This window comes from Limanda limanda, chromosome 11, assembly GCF_963576545.1.
Source record: "Limanda limanda chromosome 11, fLimLim1.1, whole genome shotgun sequence".
NCBI classification, from domain to species: Eukaryota; Metazoa; Chordata; class Actinopteri; order Pleuronectiformes; family Pleuronectidae; genus Limanda; species Limanda limanda.
The window spans coordinates 16,709,215-16,721,955 of record NC_083646.1 but is presented as its reverse complement, the minus strand read 5'-3'; the positions used below and the strand labels follow the sequence as shown (position 1 = coordinate 16,721,955).

Genomic DNA, 12,741 nt, shown 5'->3' with positions numbered 1-12,741 from the left:
TCACCTGTGATGACCAGCATCATTTACCCCTCAACCAGCGCGGAGAAATGCGCTCCCTGAGCCGCAGGGATGATCCAGCCCCACGCCACTACGCTGCCATGGGTGGAACCAGGACACAAGTGGACACAGGAGCTGGGTCCAACTCATGGGTAAGTTTGGCAGGCTGTCATGTTGGCAGGACTTCAACCACCTATTCATTGCACAATATATATATATATATATATATATATATATATATATAAAAAATTAAAAAAATTAAAAAGATTAAATTAAATTAAATTATAAAAAAAAACTGCGCCCGCACATTACGCAGGAATTGCTTTTTTTTAAATGTATTTATTTTTAATCGTTTAATTTAATTTAATTTTTCTTTTTTATATTTAATTAATTTAAATTTACATAGTGTAGATAGATAGATAGATAGATAGATAGATAGATAGATAGATAGATAGATAGATAGATAGATAGATAGATAGATAGATAGATAGATAGATAGATAGATAGATAGATAGATAGATAGATAGATAGATAGATAGATAGATAGATAGGAACAATGGACCACTTCTCAGCATGTGAGTGTGTGGGTGTGTGGATGATCCATTGAGAACCGCATGCCCCCCCTCTCTCTCTTCCCCCTCCCTGGGGCCCCTCCTCCTCCTCCTCCTCCTCCTCCTCCTCCTCTTCTCATTCTTCAGTGCACGTAACGTCACGTTGTGCTGACGTCACCGCGGAGCCACGCTGCACCTCCAGTCCAAACAACTTTTCCAGAGGATCCACATCTCACCGCGCGTCCCGAGGAGCCGAGGTCCGACCGAGAGAACCGAGAGAACCGAGACCAGGACTCCTTCGAACCGCTTCACTTCACTTCACTTCACCTCTCTCTCCTCACACTTCAGTACTCTGCTCACCGCTCAGACACTTTACTCGAGCCGGCCGTTCGTCCCTGGGAGTTAAGATGAGGAATCCGTGGTTGTTGTTCCTCGTCGCGCTGGCTACTGGGATTATCAGTGAAAACAAGGTGAGTGGCTTTCTCTGCCAAATTGAGCTTTAACTCTCAAATCAGACAAAACTGCCTTTAGCTAAAACTTGACTATTGTTCAACTCGATAATGTAGAATTTGTGTTTTATCCATTGGTTCGAGTTTGGGCACTCATTTATCGTTAATAATCGTTTAAAAGAGACGACGTTTAAGTATTTTCAGTTCTTTCAGTCTCTCATTCAGGTCCCCTTTAATTAAAATCTATACTTATTTAAAAAAAGCATACATATATATATAATAGCATACCTTCCTGTTTTGATCGGCATGTTTATTTTTCTAAGACATTCTCTGTAATTGTCACGTTCGTCTACCTTTTTTCTCTTTATGTGAGAAAGTGAAAGCTAAACTAGCTCAAGCTAACTGTTGTCTACCAGGAAGCAACAGCATATTTACTCAAGAGATTTGTTATTTGTTGAACAAATCCAGGCTTTGCTGATAACTCAGCCTCAGGCCGGCCACACACCGGACGCGTAAGCGTCGCGTTAGCGTCGCGTAGGCGCACCGTCATGCCTTAAATAACAGCTGGCTCCCATCCACTCCCACGTTAATCCCTTGTGCCGGCCACACCGGACGCTGAAGTGCAGCGCTGCACCAAAAGTGCCTCGCGTCGTGCAGCGATCGTTTCGGCGTCGAGTCTATTTTTTGCGCTTGACGCGAGCGTAGCGCTCCGGGAAACACAGTGAAAAATGATTTTAAACGATATTGGGGACATATTTTATATTATATAAATGATAAAATATGCATCCCATAGTTTGTATTCCCCTTCTGTTGTCCTGGAGTTTTAATTTTACCAATTTTACCAATCACATTATTAAATGTCCCCCTCTGCCCCTCCATACAGACACACAAGCAGTCATAAAGATAGAAAGAGAGAGGGTGTGTGTGTGTGTGTGTGTGTGTGTGTGTGTGTGTGTGTGTGTCTACGTAGTCTCCACATAGGCTTGAGTGGAGAATACGTAATTTACCCTCGACACCCGACATTGAACGGAGCAAACAGCGGAGAAGTTCTTGAAGATGGATGACATTAAATTAATAATTGAAGTGGAGAAGTAGTACAGTGAGCTGTACGATCCTCGGCCGTGTTGTTTAAAGACAACATTAAAAAGGACAAATGCTGGGACACCGTTTCAGTTAATGACAAATATCAGCTGTATGTGTGATCACGGGAAGGAATCGCAGGATGACCGCCGCGGAGTTCAGCGTGTCCGGTGTGCAGCCTGGCCCCGGCGTGCTAGGGATCTACGCGACGCTTACGCGACGCTTACGCGTCCGGTGTGACAGCCTAGCGTTTACGCGACGCTCACGCGACGCTTACGCGACGCCAACGCGACGCTAACGCGTCCGGTGTGTGGCCGGCGTCAGACTGTGGCTCCGGCCCAAGTTCAGGCGTCCAGTTGGTGTCAAGTTCACACAGATCTAGAGTCTGTCCAGCCTCCAGATCCAAACTCTTGACATTCAGACCCGGATCCTCCTGATCTGCATTCATCTCCCACATCACGTTTTAAATGTCGTGATTTTGCAAAGGTGAACTTTTCACAAGGATGCAAATGACAAGACACAAACCCCAAAGATCTCCCTGACTCTCTCTGCCCCCTCCCCTCCTACCTCTGTGTTGTAAAGCTGGAAATGACAGGCTAAACCAGAGCTCTGCACATTTTCACAAAGTGTGAAAATTATATCCCTGCTGCATGATGTATTCCCTGTAAAAGTCCCCAAACTGAGAGCCAGGGAGCTGGGACACCTCTCCCAGGGATGCATGGTGTTTATGATTTATGGTCTGTGTGTTGTGAAAGGGAGAGGGGCTGAAACCTGAGAGCGTCCTGCTGGATACTAGTTGTGAGGAAAAAAGAAAGCACACACATGTTCTATAGTGGAATAAACACAGTTTGCCACTTCTTTGCACTCGAGGCCCTGTGAGCTTTAGACTCTGAGTATATACAACCTCTATAAACAACTTTTTTGTTTTACTGCCATGTGATATGGTCCCTTCTGTGATCCACATACGCTTTGATTCCTTCTTACTTTATGCCACTAATTCACTGACTCTGGTCTTAAATTGCTGGGTGTGATGGTTTAGGTCACGTACTGAAACTGCCTCTCACTCCTGAGTGCGGTTGTTGAGTCAGTCGGTGATATTGCTCACATCTGAGAGATGAGTGTTCAAACAGGCAGCTTGCAGTTGTGTCATTTTCTGGATGGATGACTCACAGTGAGTCCCGACGGGCCAGTCCAGGCAGGCACACGTAGTTTTCCAATCCAACCAGAAAAGGCAGGAGTAGGAATGTAAGTTAATGATTATCTTCATGCTGCATCTAAAGCCCATTAGCCAAACACTGACACAACAGGAAGAGCAATTTAATAAAGTGGGGTCCAAAAGTTCACTTTCCCAACATAAGAAATAGTTGAATGATAAACACCGAATGTCGAAATTGCTGGGCCGACATCACTTGATGAATTACTGTACAACGTGGTGAACATGAAGTTTCATGTGCTCTCAGTTAATCAGTAGCACAATATCAGTCACAGCATGTAAGCAACAACACTGTACTAATCCATACATGTCTGTTTAAGCATCCAGACTATTTTTGTGACTTTTGCTGGTTGTGTCTGTGTTGAAATCTCAACAGGCCTTCAGGGGCTTTCACACCTTTTCCAAACATGTACAACTAGATCTTAAAAGATTTATAACCCAGCTAAGAAATGTTTAATCACATATTGAATGTCAGGGGACTCTGTGGAGACTAGGATTATTTAGTTTGGGTTCAGCAGAGTCAAAACATCTCAGTTTTCATGTGTGAAAGACAACAATAGATCATTTTCTTTTACTTTTCTATTTGTGTCCCACTTTGGAAGTACAATGTCCAGATCTACAGAGACAGAACAACATATAAAATGGTATCCCTTCTTAAAAACGGTCACATTTCTTCCTTGTGAAGCATCTACAGGCTGTAATTGCCATCACAAGACTCATTAGATCAACTTCATGTTAAGGGGGGGAGCGTTGTATGACTCGCAGCCTTCGTCAAACATCCTCCCCCTCCAACGCAGTGCGGCCCTGCTGATGTGATGACAGGTCTTCTGTGTGCTTTTGGCGATTACACAACCTCATTCTTGACCCGACTGCTCTCTGGTCGACTTCTAGCTCATCTGGGAAATACGTAACTTTAATAAGTGTCAGTGCAGCAGACTCAGGAAAAAAAAAAGTTGATTACAGATTCCCTGTTGTATTTCTGCAGTGTTTTCTCGCCGTGACCTTGCGGTTTCCAGAAAACTGTCTTCGCTTTGACAGAGCACCGGGATACCAGATGGTCATATACAGTGTGGATGTGTTTGTGCACTATATGGACATGTGTATGTTTTCCAGATGTGTGTAACCCCTGAGTGACTGAGTCAAGTCTTCCAGTAAACCCTCATTCATAACCTCTGGGGATGGACACAGAGCCTAGTGGGGCCTAATTCACATTTTACTTGTAACATTGTACGTGTGTTTGAGAAAAGCGGCGTTTAATCAAATAGGTGATTCAATTTATTCATATTTAGTCAATAAACAGAAAATTATTCTGCGATGATTTTGACATAGAAGCATTGTATGAAGACATTTATCAAGCAAACAAAAAAACCTTCCTCTTGTTCCTGTTAATCAAATTTGAGGGATGTTGCTGTTTTATTTCTGTGTAAACATGTTTGAGTGGACTGCTGCTTGGAAATAACTAAGTATATTAAACATAAGATTATACGATGTTTATTTCACCGGTGACTTTGTGTACATCTGCCATTTTGTGTATTCATTCATACTGGAATATGTCTGTATTAATGGTGACAATGATTTCAACCATACGGCCAATCCCAGATTGATTTAGTACATTTGCAGTAGGAGGTTGAGGCTGTGTGTGTTTGAACCCATCTGTTCAACACCACCTGAGGTCACAGTAGGGTTAGATGTCATTGCCTTATAAGGGAGTAGACCTGAGCTGAAATGTTTTCTTCCAGTTCAAGAGCCCAGACACACAAGACCAGTGATGTCCAACTGGGAGTCAAATATGTATAATGTAACAAATGCTACCTTCAAATGTCACATTTGAAATTGTGGTTAAAATGTGGGAAGTCATGTACTGTGTACCTATTATTACCATTATTACTATTCATTTAGCACACTTCCCACGTCACTACTTGTGAACTGGGGAAATACCTAAGTCTGAGGTCATGAATAGCTGAAGAGAACATGGTAAACATGACCCCATTCGAAGGCAGCACTAATGAAAAGACAGTAGATGGTAATCAGATTGGTAGCAGTTTGGGTTTTGTGTCACTGTGTGTGTCTGTGTGTTTTTGTTGTGACAAGCCCAGCATCTGCTTTTGTAATCCCCTGCCTGAAGGTGGTAGGAATGCGAGAAGACCGTCTGCTATTTCAGTCAGTCTTGCCATGATGAGACTTCAACGTCCTTTTTTGGAAATTGATGTTGATGATTTTCTGTTTGGCCTGTTTCACCACTGTGTGAACATCTGGTGTGTCTCCGGATGGTTCTCTCTCTGTGTTTCTTGTCATGTTGTTACATCTCAGGTAGCTCAAACCTCAGATATCACAGGCTCCACTGTGGAAATGTAGATTGTCCTGAGTTTTGATTTAGTTTAATAAGCCCAACAATACATAAACATGTAGCTTGCTGATATGTTGAAGAATGAAACAACATTTTACAATTTAAGCGTTGGGTCTGCAGCTACAGAAAAAAAATCACAAATCTCACATCTGAAGAACATCTGATTCCTGGCTCATTGTAGTCTAATCATGTAATTTGTAATATTAGAAATGACGTGCAGAAAGACCGTCATACCATTAATCACATCAGATCCTACTGCCTAATGAAAGGTTGTATTGGAGAGGGAGCACAGATGCCTTAAGAATGTATTTATACCTTTACGTCTCTGTGGTCATATATATTGCAGCACAAGACAGAAGGGTTCACCTCCTCACGTCTTCTCCTTTGTCCTCAGCACCTGTTTTATTACCAGAAAAATACAGTACTGTCCCTGTCTCTCCCCTCCGTTTCCCTTTCTCCAGTTTCCCCCCCTTTCTCCCTCTCTCAGCACCTGTGTTAGTGGAGGCATAGTATACATACCAGAAATACTTCAGCTCTCAATGGGCCATATTCATCCGCGTGTGTGTGCACGTTTCTATCATATGCTACCTTTGGGGACAAATTTCAGACCAAGAAACAGTCAATTATGGACGGCTCGTCCTCGAGGGGTCAAAAGTCTATGTTTGTGTCAGTGGTTATGGTTCCAGTCTCCAGGAAAAGACTGTACATCTATGTAAAGTCCACTGTCTGTCAGACTCATTATCAGTTGGTTTTCCCGGATTCATGTGTTGTCCATTCCTGGCTGAGCTGTTCACTATATCACCTTATGTATGAAGTCATTGTAGCTCATTTTATTCCATTTCAGACAACGTCGTATTTCATCAAGCCAATGAATAACTTCATCTATTCAAGTACCTCATCTCTTTGGCTGAAGTTTTTTTATTATATGACCAGGGCTTTCAACAAAGAGACATGAAGGGTTTTGGTTTTCATTGCACTCTTTGTGGAGTCCTTGGGTTGGTGGGAAGATAGAAACCAGTCTTTCCGTGTGTGTGTGTCCACTTGTCTGGTCTGTGCGTTGTCTTTTGAAGACTGCTCTATCTCTCCCCCTCCCTACTCCTCCTCTTCCTCCTCATCCTCACACACGCTTAGATCTCCGCTGTCTGGCTGTGTGAAGTTTCCCAAATTACTGCCACAAACATGTGAAATGAGCAGGAAACAAGCCTCTGTCTACTGTACATGTGACAGTATGGAGGGGATACACACAATGGTTAAAATCACAGAAACCAGTGGATGCTCATTGTGGCATATGTGGCCAGCTTAGGTTACTGGTTGTGAGAGGTATGGTCTTGCTGCAAGACTGTAGAGATGCTCACATGTTTTTTCAATTAGTGGAAGGAATTTTGCGAGCGAGAATGAAACAGATTTCTGTGAATCTATGTCTCCCCCTCACCTTCTTCTTGGTAAGTATTTCTCTCCTTCTTGATTGAAATGAGTAATAAATGGTTTTCTGTCATTTCTCTTCCCTCCAGCTTTTGGTCTCCTCCCAGTCACCTGCTTCCACGACAGATGACATGTACCTAGAGGGCCGAACATCAGGCGACCTCCCTATAGATGACGAAGATAGAGAAGATGATGGCTCAGGATCAGGATCTGGAGACTATGGTAAGGAGACCAGTCTAACGAATGTGCCTGTTTTGTAATTACTTAGTTTTTTTACCTCTGCCAAGGAGGTTATGTTTTTCGTCTGTGTTTGTTTGTATTTAGTTAGCAGGATGAGGCGAGAAACGCCTGGATAGATTATAACAGAAGTTGGTGGAAGGATGTGGTATAAGTCAGGAAAGAACCCGTTAACTTTTGTTGCACATTCGGATCAGAGGGAGGATGCAGTCGTTTTATTTCACTTTTTCTTACATTTCCCTTGATATTTCTGAGAATTTGTGCAATTTGGTGCTGGTCTAAATAAAAAGTTGGATCTTACGAATTTTTGGGGACTGTTGGCAGAGGTATGCGCTCTACTGAGCGCCATTCTACTTGACATTTTTAATGATTGAAACTATTTTTGTTCCAACTATAAATTTCAGTTGTAAGATGCAGTTGTAAATTGAGGATTCATTACTCAATTAACACATTAAAACATATTTAGTCTGCTCTAACCCTCCAATCAAATGTCTTCAAATTTCCTTACAAGCAGCCCAACAGTTTTCAATTCACGGTGTTTTTCCTAATCTACCATCGATCAACCCAGTCACACATGTCAGAAATGAGCAATGCTATTGTAAAAGTGTCTGTAAGTTGAGACACAGAAGCCCTCACTGTGTGCCAGATGTTTGTCCTGAGGTGAATCAGGTGAGCTTTTATTGGGAGTCCACAGATACGGTCTCTCTTTATTATGAATGACTCACTTCCACACCCACTGTGAATGATGTGCTGGAACATTCAGTTCATTCAGAACATTCAGTGTGACCCCAGTATGCTTCACTTAAATGTGGTATAATGTGGTCAATTCCTTTAAGTAATAAAACTCACAAGTTGCATTCCTCCTGCATGTTAGAGTTCAAACAGAGCATTTACTCCAAAATCTGTTCCTCTATCGCAGCTTTCATCGACATCTTAGATAAAGAGAAGTTACTTGAGAGGTTCCTCAACTTCTCTAAGATCCCAGTCTCCAATGAAACCGTTCCAGTGCAGCCGGAGCCAACAGCAGATTCTACTCCCATCCCACCAACCACAGCAACCGACGGCCATGTTCCCTCAGCCACAAGGATGACGACACCACTCCCTGAGGAGGAGGAAGAGGAGGTAGAGTGTTGCTTTTCCTTTTATTCAACTCTGTAGCTCCACGTTTCACAATCTTAATGGATTGGGTCCCAGAAACAAACCACCATTTGCCATAGTGATGTTATGATCAATAATAAAGGGTCTGCATCTTCAATGATTTTTCTATGTTTTTGGGATATTGATACATTTATTTATATTTATCTGCTTAACTCAAAGCCCCTAAAAAATATACACCATTGGAAACTGTTTGACTTACGATGGTGGGAGTTTAGTACAAGTTAATTCTAACTTCCTCTGGAAGGTGAAACAGTAAAACTAAAAACTAGGATTTATTTAGATTTACATAAAGTGTATGAAGATCCATTTCGTGTTCTAAATTGTGAGAACTGTTGAGTGTTTTAAACCACATGATTTTTTAAGTTTTTTTTTTACCCTACATTGTTTATCAAGCTTTTAACACAAGTATATGTTCTCTCAGGGCCTTATTGTCCCAATAGTGGACAACGACTACTCCACGGACCATATCGCCCCCAGCCACGGGTCTCCCACTGAAACCACCACAACCAAGTTCAGTATTGACATAAGTGTCACCAAAGATGGCGAGGAGGACAACAGTCTGGATACTAGCTGGGACATTTTCCAAGAGGGTTCCGACAACATTTTGATCAAGGTTGAGGAGGACAATGAAGTTCGGGCCGATGGGCGGCGCAGATCGAATGTGCAGGCTACCCCTGAAGAGGTGACGTCTGAGAACTTGTGGGAGAGGACAGACGTTTTGTCAGGTAAGGACAGAATTTTACAAACTCATTGATTGATGACGATGATGAATACTTTATGAATTTAGTGTCTTAAAATAATTCATCTTGAAGTAAAAAGTTCTAAATTTTTTGTTCAGTGTTGGTCAGACTTGTATTTCCTAAAATGTAAACAAAACAAACTGAAAAGATATTTGAATATTCTTTATGTCCTCTCCAGCGGTGATAGCATGCGGAGTGGTTGGATTCCTCTGTGCAGTTTTCCTCCTCCTCCTCCTCGCCTACCGCATGAAGAAGAAGGATGAAGGTAGCTATGACCTTGGAGACACCAAGGTTACCTCAACAGCCTATCACCAAGCGCCCACCAAGGAGTTTTATGCCTGAACTGACCAAGAGGGACTTTAAATGTAATCTGTCGCCTGCCAATCGGGGCTGAAAATGGATCTATAAACAGCTGAAGACGATTCCTCTTGTTGAAGTTGGAAGTCAAGCGCCTCTTCTTTTCTTTCATCTTTCTTATCCTCTGCCATCATTTCATTTTTTCTCTCTAATGTTCTGGGGGGGTTTTGTGAAGAAGAAGTGATTAGAGAACAAAAAGGGATACTTCCATCCCAGGGAATTACACATTTAATTCACAGCCTAAATTTTAAGGAAATAATCTACTTTAAAGTATCGATAACACTGTGCCTTTAAACTGACATCATTTTTTTAAACTGAAGCACGTGCGGGCTTGACTTGGTTCTGCATTACAGACAGATCCAATGTCTCATTTAGAGTAACTGGACAGGCCAAACTCAGAGGAACAACATGAAGCAGTAAATGTATAAATAGCCTTAACATATGGGATTATTATAACAAAGAACCTTTAAACGTTGACACCCTTTGCCCTTTGTGTGAGGTGAGGTTTGCTTAGTTTAACAGCTTGCATTGTTACATTTCATTTTCTGTACGCTTTGCTGAATTGAAGATTTATGTCACTATGAAGAATGAATATGATTTTTTTTTCCATATGCTGCCCAGTATTGGAGTGAGAGATTTTGTTACTCTGCAGGTACTTACTGTATTTTTTGTTGTTGTCTCACATATGTTTGCTACCTGTACAACTGGCCAAATATAAATGTTTTTTATTTGTGTTTTTGGAAAAATATTTTTAGTACTTTTTTTTCCGATGTGTTTGCATATTATGAGATTATATTTCTGTAAGCAAAGAGATGTCAGTCTTTTCATTCCACTCATACTGTGTTAACCTTGAGGAGGTAAAAGCTCCTCAACCTGGAATCTGTCCGACAATAGAAATATTTTCAGGAGTTTTTTATATTTGGTTTAGCAAATGTGGGACAGCGTTTCTAAGGTAGAGCCAAGGTTAATCACTATCATTCACAAACCGTAGAAGTGACCAGTGTTGTCTGACACGAGCCAAAGCACATTCCTGTCTTGCTGTCATCTGTGCACCGTTGCAATGACGGGTTTGATTTTAAAGGGACAGCGTCAGCATCTATTGTTTTCTACAGTCAGTGTATTCAAATAATCTTCCTGCATGTCATAAGCAGAGCACACCATCGGGAGTTTCCCACTCTGTAATGGTGACAGTGCCAGTCTGAATGTAACCGTGTCAGGTTTTAAACAGGTTTCCTAGTTCTAAATCTTTACCTCAACTAGCCAACCAGAGGCGTGTTAGGTCTTTTAGAGCTTTCATAAGGACACAGTCAACAGGGCGGTATTTCCTCTTGTCAGAACATACTTTTTTACTTGTGTATACCATGTAAGAAAGTATATTTTATTGGAAATATTTCGGATTTGCATCATGTGTAGGCTGAGGAATTGTATCAAGCTCCCTACTGCTTATATTGTGTTAAAGAGGAACACTTTTTACACCAGCCTCAAATTTACATTGGGGAAATGTCTCGGATCTCTGTTGGTGGCCTTACATTCTTAAGGGATAGGTGACATTTTGGATCACAGGATGACCGAGTTGTTGATACAAACAGAAGGGTAGGGGTTAAGTGGTTAAACTATTATTTGACCTGGCATTAACACAAATTCTTACCAAAACAACATTGATTTCAGAGTTTGCCCTGAGTTTGTTGACTTTGAGTTCAAGGTTGAATAAGGACTGTTAAATCAATATTGGCATTTCCTTACAGGACTGTAACGGCCATTTTTGTTCGGTTATTTTCCGTTGTTAAAGCTCACTGCCCAAATGTTAATGTCTTTTAACAGTTTGATTACCCTTGTGTCCGATGCCACATCTATCTTTAATGCTTTAAATCAATTAAGAGTTTTTTTCATGATATAACTGCCTTGATCATAATAGATTTTTAAGTGACTTTTAATAGTAGACTATCTGAATGCAAACTACCTATTTGCTATGGCTGGAATAAACCGGACGATCTGATCACTAACCCTAAGTGACTAACTGTTGATAACGTGACTTTTGTTGTTCACTTGAATCCTCAGTGCCTTTTCAATTTATTGTCTACATTAATGCAGTATTAGTGTCGTGCTTTGACCTTCAAGCCGTACAGAAATAATCTGTTGTTCAGAAATAAACAATACCTGTAAGGTTTTAAGACACTGCAATGCTGGTAATCCAACAGACAATAACCTTCCTCTTCTTTGATATGTGTAAGTTTATTTGATATGTTGATGTTACCATAATTTATATGTATTAATTTATACTTGCATATACTATAGTCCAAGTTAGTATGTCAGTGATAAATTGGTATTGTACAGTATTTACTCTTGGTCAGAGCCTCTTTGTGCCTTCTGCTCAGTTTGTTTGTTTTTTCATATTTGTTTAACTTTAGTTAAATTTGATTTCAATTCCCTTTTGTCCCCCCATAAATAATAAAGTTAAAATAATAAGTTTATTGTGAATATTTAGCAGCTTTACTGTTCGTTTTCATCAAAGTCGAATGGATGACTGAAACCTTGAATGAACTAATAAACACCAACACAATGGTGAGGACCAACCAAAAATCAATAAGACCTACGTGTATGTGCATACAGAGAACCATGTTGCTGAAATGATGTATCTTATGAGGTTCTCTACTGAATAAAAGATTTGGCTTTAATGCAATGCTGAAACTGTCATTCTTTTGGTGTGGGATCATATGTTCCTTCTTTGCTCTTGGACACACACAAGAGAATATTTATTCACTGAACAGCATGTTTGCTAATGCTCAACAAATTCCCTCCTACTTTCTGCCCTTTCATTAACTTTAATCATTAAATTTTTCCTTTCTACTGTGTCCTCATTTGGCACTCCACACATGTTATTCTGCTATAACCCTGATTAAAAAAGCAAAACCCAAAGACTCAATAATAATGTCCTTTGATAATACTACATTTGGTCAGCTGCTGTTAAAAGCACTCAGATTTGAGTTTTAAGTATTCAAGCACCATTTGTTTGCACAGAAGCACAGAGAAAACATTTCCTACTGACCTCAAGAAATATCCTCTCACAAGCGTAGGTGCCAGAAAGAGAGGCAATGTGTGAACGGAGCCAAATGGTCAAGACGTTTTCCAAAACCCAGTGATGCAGAGAAGAAAAACACAAATGGCTGAGGAAAGAGGAGGCTTGTGAAAA

General features: G+C 40.9%; 1 protein-coding gene across 1 annotated transcript; it reads left to right on the top strand.

Annotated features, from left to right (window-relative positions):
• Nucleotides 1-41: 41 nt before the first annotated feature.
• On the top strand, nucleotides 42-12,226 carry LOC133013613 (syndecan-4-like). Its single transcript, XM_061080602.1, has 6 exons — nucleotides 42-149; nucleotides 696-1,018; nucleotides 7,149-7,281; nucleotides 8,216-8,418; nucleotides 8,876-9,179; nucleotides 9,373-12,226. The coding sequence occupies exons 1-6, from the start codon at nucleotides 146-148 to the stop codon at nucleotides 9,534-9,536; spliced, it is 1,131 nt and encodes a 376-aa protein (XP_060936585.1). The 5' UTR covers nucleotides 42-145; the 3' UTR covers nucleotides 9,537-12,226.
• The last annotated feature ends 515 nt before the right edge of the window (nucleotides 12,227-12,741 follow it).